Below are 12,062 nucleotides of genomic sequence, written 5' to 3'. Positions count from 1 at the left end.
TGCTAATGTAGGATCTTGCCCATTGCCTCTGCATTTGGAGATGAAAGGCACAGTAGAGTGAAGGCTTGCTGGTCTTACAGTCTCTTTTTCGGGGGTGCAGAGTAGGAAAGTGGTACATAAATACAGTGAATGAAGAATGAAAGAATCGAATTTGTTTAAAATAAAATTGCTTTTGCTGGAAACTGCAACAAAATTCTGCACTTAGTTAACATGGGGTTATGTGAGACATATATAGCACACTGTACACATTGGTACATTTTTCCAGCAATCTTGAAGAACATTCTTGACCACTCAACAGACCCTGGCACATGATTACTCTTGCCATTGCTGTCTTCTCCACCTGAGGACTTTCACAACACTTGTGCAAAATCACTTTCAACAGGGACCACAACATTCTTATTCTCTGCAGCTTTGCATCTGCCTATTACAGGAGAAAGCTGTAAGCCAGTGGAAACGTGTCCAGCCAAAGCATCTCACCTGTGAGTGGTGGAAGAGTCCTGATTGTGGTTGGAGGCCTGGATGTCGTTACTGAAGGCAATGAACTGGTTGGTGCCGAGGGCACTGGATAAGTTGCAGTTGTGTGGTCATTTAAAGGAGGTGAGCCTTGGGAAAGGAACAGTACAAACACTAAATAGCTACTCTGAGACCTCTTGCTCCTTAACAATACAGGCACCCCACATCCTTATTTCCATCAGGAACCTGGGTATTCTGCAATTGAATTATGTGCAATTGTTTTCCCAGTCCCTAGCACACACTACTATCTTTTGACCATATAACAAGGGGGGCATTTTGACCATTTAACTCTGGAACAACTGGTGTCAGTGCAGTAACATCATTAGGGTTGGTGTCACCTCAGTGTGGTAACTCATGCTGTCACTTTTAGGCTGTCTGGCACACCCTCCAGCCAATGGTCCCACATAGGTACATCAGGTCACTGTAGAAGAAAGCGAAAGGCCGGTTTCCTTGCCACTTATGGCTGGTGGATCAGAACACCCGAAGGGACTTCGTTTATGTCCCAGGCTGTTCTTGTCTACCTGCCTTGTTCACAATGCTTCACAATGCCCAAAGGGGTCCAGGTGTCATTAGGTGATGGGAGAGGCCTCCAGGAGTTCCCTATAGTGTGCCATCAGTGTCCCAGCTGGTCTCCTTGCTGCCTCTGGGCAGATGGACCAGATCCATCCCAGAACCTTTAGTTTCTGGGAGTTTCAATCTACCAATGGAAAGGCGTGACAGTACACTCCATACCAGAAGGCAGCCCTTTCCCACCAGTGCACTGGGTGTTGTTCCCCTCTGAGGTGTCACCTGGTGCGGTCTGTACCCCCCCCCCCCCCACGCACTCCCCTACTGACATCCCTGAATCAGCAAGTGGCCATAATCTCAGCATGTGGTGGAGAATTCCATATAATGATTATGCACCTCTCTCTACTCCATCTTCATCAAGCCTCTGATGATTTTGGGTGGAAGCCCTATTACACATTAAGCATGCTGTGCTTACTGGAAGGAGCTGCTTCTAAAGAAGGAGATGTTCCATGGGAAAGAGTTGATTTTGGCTCTGAAGAGGTTCCTTGACCAGCCGTCACACAGCCTGAGAGACAGAGGGAGACGGAGAAGAAGAGGAAGAGGAAAATCTAGTGGATAAATTCTATGCTAAAAGCAGAGTCTATTTATCACATCCATCACTTGTAAGAACCAGGCTGCTGGACAATATGGATTTGATCCTGAACTCTTAGCCAAAGCTATGGAAGCAAAAAATGAGAACACCCAATAAAATTAACAGAAGAAACTAAGAAAATGTCTCAGGATTCTCAACTGACAGATGGTTTTGTCAGTACAAAAATCCAGTGTTCTTCAGCCAGTATGTGTTCCTCTCCAAGGCCTTTTGCAGCACCTATTTGAAATTTAACTTCAGAGGTTTCTGGAGCTGAAAGTCTCACTCTCAAACCATTTAGTGGCTAAAAAGGAGCCAGGAAATTTTTGCGAGAGTTTCTCTCTGTTCACTGCTAAGGTTGAATTTCAAATAGTCTCTGAAGAAGGTCTTGTTGAGCGTATGCATGGCAAAATGTGTTGGGCTTTTTAGTGCTTAAAATATATATCCTTCAGTTGAGCACTTACAACTGTATAGTCATTGGAAGGTGTACCTGGAGGAAAGAACAGTACAGCCATCAGGAGATATTTTGGGATCTTTGTCTCCTTTCATGCTAGAACCCATTGCATTTCCCCCAACCTAGGCATTCTGTAAGTTAATTACTGAATATACTCATGTATAAGTATAGAAAATTTAGTTGAAAAATTGATCCAAAATACCTGTCCTGCCTGGGCAGAGAACATTGAGAACATAAGTGCAGCAATGATAACATGGTTTGCATCTGCATCATAGAATTAATGTAGTTTGATACAGCTCGCAACATACTACACATCCTAGGATTTCAAAGGATGGAACCATGGCAGGTAAAGTGGTGTCAAACTGCATTAATCCTGCAGTGCAGATGCAGACATAAGTGTCAACAAAAGAAGACCAGTGTTTTATAGCGGAGGAAAAGCAAGAACCTATGAGGATTCTCTATGGGTTCCCCGCCTCTCCTGCTGAGCTGGACGGGACCCCTGTTATCTAAAGAACTCGCTTCCACCACCCAATGATTATTTTATTCCACATTAGCAATGCATTAGGACAATGCTAGGGAATTTTACTGGTATTTCACTTGCCAACCTAGGGACGAACTGGGCCAAGGCAAGGCACATAACAAAGAGATGCAGAGAAAGGCAGAGTACCTTAAAGAAAACCTTTATTCTAAGTAAAGCGATTTTATAGAAAAAGGATATATCTACATGAAGGACCAACTGGCCTCCAGGCACAAACCGAAATATAAGTTACGGAACCAAATTAATTCAGTTAAATCAATTTAATTCAGCCAAACCAGGAAACTAAGGGGCCGTTCCCACAGAGAAAAGTCATGAATCCTGAATCGATGTATGTGCCCCTAGTTCCCACTGAAAATGGATCCCAATCCTCATTGGATCGATTCCAGTGGAAAAAACACGGGGCAAATGCCAAAAGACCGGGGTATTTTGGTAGCCAATTTTTGGTGGTTCTTTTGGCAAAAATCGATTCTGACACGATTCCTAACAGTGGGAACACCAGATCAGAATAAATTTTTTTAAAAGGGGAGGGACAAATGGCATGGGTGGGTGTGTCATCCATCCCCAAAGATGTCACACACACCGCCAGTGCCACCTTTTGGGGCCTTTAAAAAAAAAAAAACTAATCGCAAAAGTGATAGATTGACAAAGCAGCTACTTGTAGAAACAAGTACTGTAGCTGCTAAGTCGTTCTAGCGATTTTGCGATTAGTTTTTTTAAAAAACAGTCTCTCCCTATCCTCCTCCTCCCCCCTCCCACTCCATTCCCTGGTGTCTGTGCTCCTCACACCCGGCCTTGCCTCCCTCCTCCTCCTCCTCTCCATTAGGTGGTGATTCAGGTGAGGGAGGTACTGGGAGAGCCGGTGGTGGGTGCCATCTCTGCCCTCCAGGGCGCCTCCTCCTCCTCTCAGCCACCCATCTCCCTTGGGCAAGCCACATTCTCTCAGCCTCAGACCCAACCGGGGAAGGAGCCACGGCAAGCATGGAAGGGGCCATGGGTGGGAAGGGGGAGGGAGTGTAGAGGCCAGGGGAGGGGCCAAGGCCAGACCGGGGAGCAGGTGCGAACAAATGGAGACAAAGGTCTGTGCCAAAAAACAGTGATTCCAAAAAGTCCCCATTCATATGCGGATGAGGGATCTTTTGGAATTGATTTGGCATAGCGGCGCAGAGCCGGATTGAGATTCAGATCTTTCAGTAAGTGGGAATGAGGCCTTTGTCCCTTACTAGTACATTTTTCCTAATCTTACTCATACATCAGATGGGATTTGTAGTCCTGCTGGTCATAAGCCCCTCATGATCTACCAGGCCAGAACTGGTGAGAAAGGCAGACAGGCCAGATGCTGGCGAAACGTCAGGAATAAACTCTTCTAGAACATGGCCACAGAGCCCAAAAAACCCACAAAAAACTATGGATACTGGCCGTGAAAGTCTTTGACTTCACAAATAAATAAATACATTCACACATCAGCTCTGTGCAATTGTGGCCACCAACTGCCTTTCCAAGCCAGCTGCTGTGTGAATGTGCCTACAGCAGCCAGATTCGGGAAGGTGTTAGCAGCCACAATTGCAGCAGAGGAGAGAGGGAGAGGAATGCAATCATTGTCACTCAGGCCTCATGGCTGCCTGAAAAGCAGAACTGTAGCAGAAGGGACTTATTGCATGAAGGCAGTCATGTAATAATAGCAAGATTGAGAGCCTATTGATGGGCTTTCCTGGTCAATGAAAAGGTGCACTATTATTTATTTGTTTGTTTAATTTAATTTGTATGCCACCTTTCTCCTCAGAGGGACCGAAGATGGCTCACAGACAAAACATTTAAAATCTCAGTAAAAAACATGATATCATGCAATAAGTACTGGCCAAAGATAATTTTATCCTGTTGAAATTCTGCTTTTATAGCCTCATGTGATAAAGTCCTCTGTTATACTTACTTGAAGTAGCTAGCTCAGTGGGATCATCTGTTTCAGGGGATGGAGTTGACTGTGGCTCTGAAGATGCCCCTTGACCAGTAGTGGTATGGTCTGATACAGAGAGAAAGATAAGAGAGAAGAGTCCATATCCCAAACAGATACTTAGGAGAGATTATTTGCCATGTTTACTTAGAAGCTCCATGTTTAAACAGCATAAACCTCCAAAGTCCAAATATTTTTTTGGACTGTGCCAACACAGGAGGGCTGGCCAGATGCCTTTTGACACATTTGGGGGTTGCTTAAAAGTATCTTCTGCATCTAGAATGTGGAACAAGATAGATGTGACCCTGCAACCTTTTGATTCCACTCCAGCCAAACCAAAGTTGTAAGCTAGCTCAATATACACACAACCAAAGGGATTCACCTGTGAAAGGAGGATCAGCCACTGCTGAGGATGTCGGCTCTGAAAGCAAGGAACTGGTTGAAGCCGGGGGCATTGGAGAAGACACAGAGGTGCTATTGGTCAGAGGATGCGGGCCTGGGGGACAGAGCAGTTGCAAAGATCAGCAATTTTTTTATATCTTATATATCTGAGACTTTGTATATCTTCAGTTTCATCACCCCCTTGCAGCCCAAAGCATTTTCTTGAGAAGGAACATGAGCACTCCATAAGTTAATTACGCATGACAGTTTCACCTTCAGTCCCCAGCTCTCTCTCTTATATGTTCACCCTGTGCCACTGAAAGTGGTGGTCTATGGACCTGTTCTGGCCCATGGCCCATTGAGTGCTGGTCTGCAGCACATTTCCACGGAAGAAAGAAACCTTTGCAGCCAACGAGTACAAAAGTGGTGCCAGTCCCTGGAATCCTGGGATTTGTAGTTTTATAAGGCCTTTAGCGTGCTATGCTTCACCAAACTACAAATCCCAGGATTCTGTAGGACTGAGCCCAGGCAGTTAAAGTGGTTACAAACAGCATTTTGACCAGCCGTCACACAGTCTGAGAGACAGAGGGAGACAAAGAAGAAGAGGAAAATCTGGTGGAGATATTCTATGCTAAAAGCAGAGTCTATTTATCACATCCATCACTTGTGAGAACCAGGCTGCTGGACAATATGGATTTGATCCTGAACTCTTAGGATTCTGCTCTGACCAGCCAAAGCTATGGAAGCAAAAAGTAGGAACACCCAATAAAATCCACAAAAGAAACTAGGAAAATGTCTCAGGATTCTCAATTGACGGATGGAATTGTCAGTACAAAAACCCAGTGTACTTCAGCCAGTATGTGTTCCTCTCCAAGGCCTTTTGCAGCAGCTATTTGAAATTTAACTTCAGAGGTTTCTGGAGCTGAAAGTCTCACTCTCAAACCATTTAGTGGCTAAAAAGGAGCCAGTAATTTTTGCAAGAGTTTCTCTCTGTTCACTAAGTGGTTTGAGAATTTTTTGGGGCTGCTGAAGCACAACAGAATTAATGCAGTTAAACACCATTTTAACTGCCACAGCTCCATCCCACAGATTTGTAGTTTGATGGTTTACCAGAGCTCTCTGCCAGAAAAGGCTAAATATCTCGCAAAATTATGAATGTCAGAATTCAATAACATTGAGCCATGGCAGTTGAAGTGGTGTCAGTCTGCATTGCTGAACTGCTAAAGTTGAATTTCAAACAGCCTCTGAAGAAGGCCTTGGAGAGCATATGCATGGCAAAATGTGTTGGGCTTTTTAGTGCTTAAAATATATATCCTTCAGTTGAGCACTTTGAGACCAGACATCCTCTGGTTTCATCTGCCAGTCAAAGCTATGAGCTACCTCACCATGGCCAATGAAAATGACTCACCTATGAATGGAGTGGTTGTTGTTAGAGGTGTGGATGTCACCTCTGAAGTTAATGAACTGGTTGAAAATGGAGGCATGGTAGAGGACAAAACTGTATAGTCATTGGAAGGTGGACCTGGAGGAAAGAACAGTACAGCCATCAGGAGATACTTTGGGACCTCTGTCTCCTTTCATGCTAGAAGCCAGGCATTCTGTAAGTTAATTACTGAATATACTCATGTATAAGTCAAGAAAATTTAGTTGAAAAATTGATCCAAATACCTGTCCTGCCTGGTCAGAGCACAATGAGAACATAAGTGCAGCAATGATAATATAGTTTGCATCTGCGCCATAGAATTAATGTAGTTTAATACAGCTCACAACATACAACATATCGTAGAATTCCAAAGGATGAAACCATAGCAGGTAAAGTGGTGTCAAACTGCATTAATCCTGCAGTACAGATGCAGACATAAGTGTCAACAAAAGAAGACCAGTATTTTATAGCGGAGGGAAAGCAAGAACCTATGAGGATTCTCTATGGGTTCCCCTCCTCTCCTGCTGAGCTGGATGGGACCCCTTGAGACCACCTTTTATCTGAAGAACTCGCTTCCACCACCCAATGATTATTTTATCCCACCTTAGCAATGCATTAGGACAATGCTAGGGAATTTTACTGGTATTTCACTTGCCAACCTAGGGAAGAACTGGGCCAAGGCAAGGCACATAAGAAAGAGATGCAGAGAAAGGCAGAGTACCTTAAAGAAAATCTTTATTCTAAGTAAAGGGATTTTATAGAAAAAGGATATACCTACATGAAGGAACAACCTCCAGGCACAAACCGAAGTAATAATAATAATAACAACAACAACAATAATTTATTTATTTATATCCCGCCTCTTCCTTTTGATTGAGGCAGGTAATAACATTACGGAATTATAAGTTATGGAACCAAATTAATTCAATTAAATGAAGTTAATTCAGCCGAACCAGGAATCTAAGTCCAAAACCTGATGTCCCTGATTGGTACATTTTTCCTAATCTTACTCATACATCAGATGGCATTTGCAGTCCTGCTGGTCATAAGCCCCTCATGATGTACTAGGCCAGAGCTGGTGAGTAAGGGAGACAGGTCAAAGCCTTGTTGCTTCTTTATATGCCACCTTTCTCCCCGCAGGGACCTAAGGGGGCTCACAGACAAAACATTTAAAATCTTAGTAAAAAACATGATATCATGCAATAAGTACTGGCCAAAGATAATTTTATCCTGTTGAAATTTTGCTTTTATAGCCTCATGTGATAAAGTCCTCTGTTATACTTACTTGAAGTAGCTAGCTCAGTGGGATCATCTGTTTCAGGGGATGGAGTTGACTGTGGCTCTGAAGATGCCCCTTGACCAGTAGTGGTATGGTCTGATACAGAGAGAAAGATAAGAGAGAAGAGTCCATATCCCAAACAGATACTTAGGAGAGATTATTTGCCATGTTTACTTAGAAGCTCCATGTTTAAACAGCATAAACCTCCAAAGTCCAAATATTTTTTTGGACTGTGCCAACACAGGAGGGCTGGCCAGATACCTTTTGACACATTTGGGGGTTGCTTAAAAGTATCTTCTGCATCTAGGATGTGGAACAAGATAGATGTGACCCTGCAACCTTTTGATTCCACTCCAGCCAAACCAAAGTTGTAAGCTAGCTCAATATACACACAACCAAAGGGATTCACCTGTGAAAGGAGGATCAGCCACTGCTGAGGATGTCGGCTCTGAAGGCAAGGAACTGGTTGAAGCCGGGGGCATTGGAGAAGACACAGAGGTGCCATCGGTTGGGGGATGCGGGCCTGGAGGACAGAGCAGTTGCAAAGATCAGCAAATACTTTGAGACTTTTTATATTTTCATTCATCACCCCCTTGTAGCCCAAAGCATTTTCCTGAGAAGGAACCTGGGCACTCCATAAGTTAATTATGCATGACAGTTTCACCTTCAGTCCCCAGCTCTCTCTCTCTCTGTCTGTCTCTCTTTCTTTTATATTTTCACCCCGTGACACTGAAAGTGGTTGTCTGTGGACCTGTTCTGGTCCATGGCCCATTGAATGCTGGTCCTTTTCATGGAAGAAAGAAACCTTTTCAGCCAATGGGTACAAAAGTGGTGCCTATCCCTGGCATATTGGGGGGAGGGAAACTTGGCAGTCCCACAAATGAGACAGTTTAAGAAGCACTGCTGTAAATTTTCTTGGAATTAGCACTTGAATGCTAGCTGTGATTGCAGGGGAAATGATTGATTGGGAAAACAGGAATTCCTCATTCCCAAGAGTGACTTCAGGTGCATCTACACTGTAGAAATAATGTTGTTGGATACAACTTCAAGTGCTGTAGCTCCATCCTATGGAATCCTTGGATTTGTAGTTTTATAAGGCCTTTAGCATTCTCTGCCTCACCAAACTACAAATCCCAGGATTCTGTAGGATGGAGCCCTGGCAGTTAAAATGGTTCCAAACAGAATTATATCTACAGTGTAGATACACGCTAATAGAGAGTAAGAGAGAGAGGGAAAGGGCACCATCAATGCCAAAGCAAAATACTTAGAGAGGTTCTTTGCCACATTTTAATTGTTTAAAAGCTCCATGTTTAGACAGCATGTGCTTGCCAAGTGTATCAGAAACAAAACCCAACACATATAATTTCCATTGCTACACTAATAATTATGTCACACGAAGCCTAGCTATGGCCCTGTACAGATGGGCCCTTTGCGGGCGTGTCCACAATGTGCTAGGGTTGCGTTGGGGCGGCACATGCACATGCCCTGCAACCCTAGCACGTTGTGGACGTGTCGCCGTTACATATCACCACACTGACGGTGTGCATAACGATGACATCGTAGCTGCGCCGCCTCCAAATGGTGCTGCTCAGCTGCGACGTAACTGCGCCATCTGTGGCGCTTTGCGGTACCGCAAAAAGGAGCCACTTTTTGGAGCTCCTTTTTTGCTGCACAGCAGCACCACACAATTTGAATGCTGCAGTGGTCCTGCGCAGCAAAGAGAGGCACTGAGGAGGCACCTCTTTTTGGCGGTCTGTACCCCGTACCCTGTTTCAGAAGCACTGAGACTCTTTCTTGTTTATGCAGAAATAGTGCATATCTCCTGATAGTGATGACAGAATATCTTATGTGAAACTTCGGCCCGATTTAAATGGGCCTTTGCGCCGCCCCCGTCACGTGCTAGGGGTTGGCCGAGGACGTTGCGTCCATATTGGCCTCACCCCTAGCACATGACGGGTGTCAAAATGGCGGTGCCCTGTACACATGGGTGCCGCCATTTTGACGCGATGGACGCATAGCGCCCACACGTCCCAGCACCTTTGTAAAGCCACAGGTGCGCCATTGGCACCTTGCGGCATCACATAGGTGCCGCAAGAAGAACCCGCTTTTTGCAGGTTCTTTTTGTTCCACGATGGAGCTGCGCGGTTTGTCTGCTGCGGCTCCCTTGCGGCACAAACCAGGGCGATGGGAGACCGCCCTTTTTGGGCAGTCTGTATCCTGCCCATGTTGAATAAAACCCACGTCTTTGCTTACGCAGCATTACCTGAGGTTGTGGGCTCCTCAGGAGTAGGGGTCTCCCCTGATGAAAGAAAAGACAAATTCAGTTAGAAAAGTCACACATGAGAAGGCCAAGAGCATAGCTGGAATTTTGTATAATTCTAATGCTTCCTCAATCCCCCTTTTAATTGATGCAAAGAGACTTCCAGTTGTTTTGTTGCCATGTTCCTTCAAGTTATTTCCAACGTAATGCAACCCTAAGGTGAACCTTTCATGGGGTTTTCCTGGCAAGATTTCTCAGATGAGGTATGCTAATACTGCCTTCCTCTGAGGGTGAGAGAGTGTGACTTGCCTGAGATTACCCAGTGGATTACCACAGCTGAGCAGAGATCCAAACACTGGTTTCCCAGAGTTGTAGTGTAGTGCTCAAACCACAACACTATGCAGGCTCTCCCCATGGGCATAGATGGCTCCAAAAAATAAGTTTAAATAAACTCTGCTTCCACTTCCAAGACCCCCTTGAGTCTGCTTAGTTCCCCCAGCAGTACTCTTGCTGGCCCTTATTATTGTTACAGGGGCTGGAAAAGGAAAACCAGCCAAGGTCTCCTGGATGAGTCCAAAACTCAAACCACTACACCACATGGCTTACCAAGGCAGCAACCGGGGTTAAGGGAGACATCATCCACTGCCAGGTTTGCATGATGGCCTGCACTGGTCACACCTTCCAGGATGATCTGCCAGAAAGCAAGAATCCATGATGACATCAACAAAGGGTGCCTACACTGTAGAAATAATGAAGTTTGATACTGACCTATGTTGACCCTATCAAAGGGTTTTCTTGGCCAGATTTATTCAGAGGTGGCTTGCCTTTGTCTTCCCCTGAAATGCAGGCTTTAGCACCTGGGATTCCCTGGCAGTCTCCCTTCCAAACTCTAACCAGTCCTCACCCAGTTTAGCGTCCAAAATCAGATGGGATCTGGTGCCTTTATAGGTTTTAGACTGATTTTGTTATTGTTGAAATAATCATGATAATGAAAATAGGGATTAAACAAATTAAATTGTTTTTACTTGTACACTGAGCTGAGATCCCACAATATAATGTAGGATAGAGGGGTATATCTCGTCCGACAGGCCTAGGTAGTTGATTTTAAACTATGACTTTTCAGTCGTCCTATTTTAATCTGGGTGATTTTAATGTGCGATTGTCATTTTAATCCTATGTTCGTGTGGCTTCACCTATATGTTTAATTGTCAGTTATATATTATATTTTAATCTGTATTATAACCTACCTTGAGCATTGGGGAAATGCAGGTAAAATAATAATATTAATAATAATGATAGGATATAAATCTTTTAATTAAAATTGAATATAACCACTTGCCAGCTTGACACACACACACACACTCAAAAAGCAAACCTTTATTTTTGCCATTTAATGTAAGGGACACCATTTTACCACACCGCTGTTTATAATGGGACTTGAGCATCTATGGATTTTAGTATCCAAAGGGGGTCCTGACCCAAACCCCAGTGAATACCAGTGGATTAAAAAAATCCTCCTATTTTGACTGTAGGTATCCCACCAGGAAGTTGCATCTCCATCTTCCTGGTCTTTTACCTGGAACCTGCCAGAGATGTGTAGATCCAACTCTGCTTGGAGCCATGTCCCTCCCTTGCTGCCAGCTGTAAGCCAAACCAGGAGGGGTTCACGTTCTTCTTCCTGAACCAGGTAGACCCTCAGAGACTCCTCCTCGGAAGCTCTCTCCATGCGGTACCAGAAATGGAAACAAGATGGTCCATGCGCTGTGCATTCTGGGCTAACCAGCTGACCCATCTCTCCCATGTGAGTGAAGGTGCTATCAGCATAGATGTAATAATTTCCTGGGAATGGAATGGAATGGATGAGAAAGGATCAAGGAAGGCAGGTAACAGAGCAGGAGGGCTGCCATCCTCAATACAACTGGAATGGAAGGTGCCAAGGAGCTGGGGAGTCCACCTAAAAGCTCCCAGCCCCATGAAGATTAATCCAGTGGATAATGGTGTTCATTTTATTTTATTTTACTAAAGACATACCAGCTTTTTCTTTTTACTCATGTAAATTTTTTTAAAAAAACATGTAGGATGATAAAAATGGTTGCATCCCACTAGGAATACAAATAATTGCTTGATTAAT

At 44.3% G+C, this 12,062-nt stretch overlaps 1 protein-coding gene across 1 annotated transcript in view; it reads right to left on the bottom strand.

Annotated features, from left to right (window-relative positions):
• Positions 1-12,062, bottom strand: part of LOC149317939 (IgGFc-binding protein-like) — an 86,250-nt gene that overhangs the window by 32,421 nt on the left and 41,767 nt on the right. Inside the window, exons 30-36 of the mRNA XM_089513260.1 lie at positions 11,508-11,770; positions 10,538-10,622; positions 9,935-9,970; positions 8,081-8,194; positions 7,678-7,767; positions 4,971-5,084; positions 4,568-4,657 (exon numbers count right to left, since the gene is read on the bottom strand). Coding sequence (XP_089369386.1) covers positions 4,568-4,657; positions 4,971-5,084; positions 7,678-7,767; positions 8,081-8,194; positions 9,935-9,970; positions 10,538-10,622; positions 11,508-11,770 — 792 coding nt within the window. The remainder of the gene's footprint in view (positions 1-4,567; positions 4,658-4,970; positions 5,085-7,677; positions 7,768-8,080; positions 8,195-9,934; positions 9,971-10,537; positions 10,623-11,507; positions 11,771-12,062) is intronic.

The sequence above is a fragment of the Sceloporus occidentalis genome, unplaced genomic scaffold (genome assembly GCF_023333645.1).
Source record: "Sceloporus occidentalis isolate IW3139 unplaced genomic scaffold, rSceOcc1.0.p SCAF_2, whole genome shotgun sequence".
NCBI classification, from domain to species: domain Eukaryota; kingdom Metazoa; phylum Chordata; class Lepidosauria; order Squamata; family Phrynosomatidae; genus Sceloporus; species Sceloporus occidentalis.
Note: the sequence above shows the minus strand (reverse complement) of the source record. Positions and strands in the feature narration are given on the sequence as shown.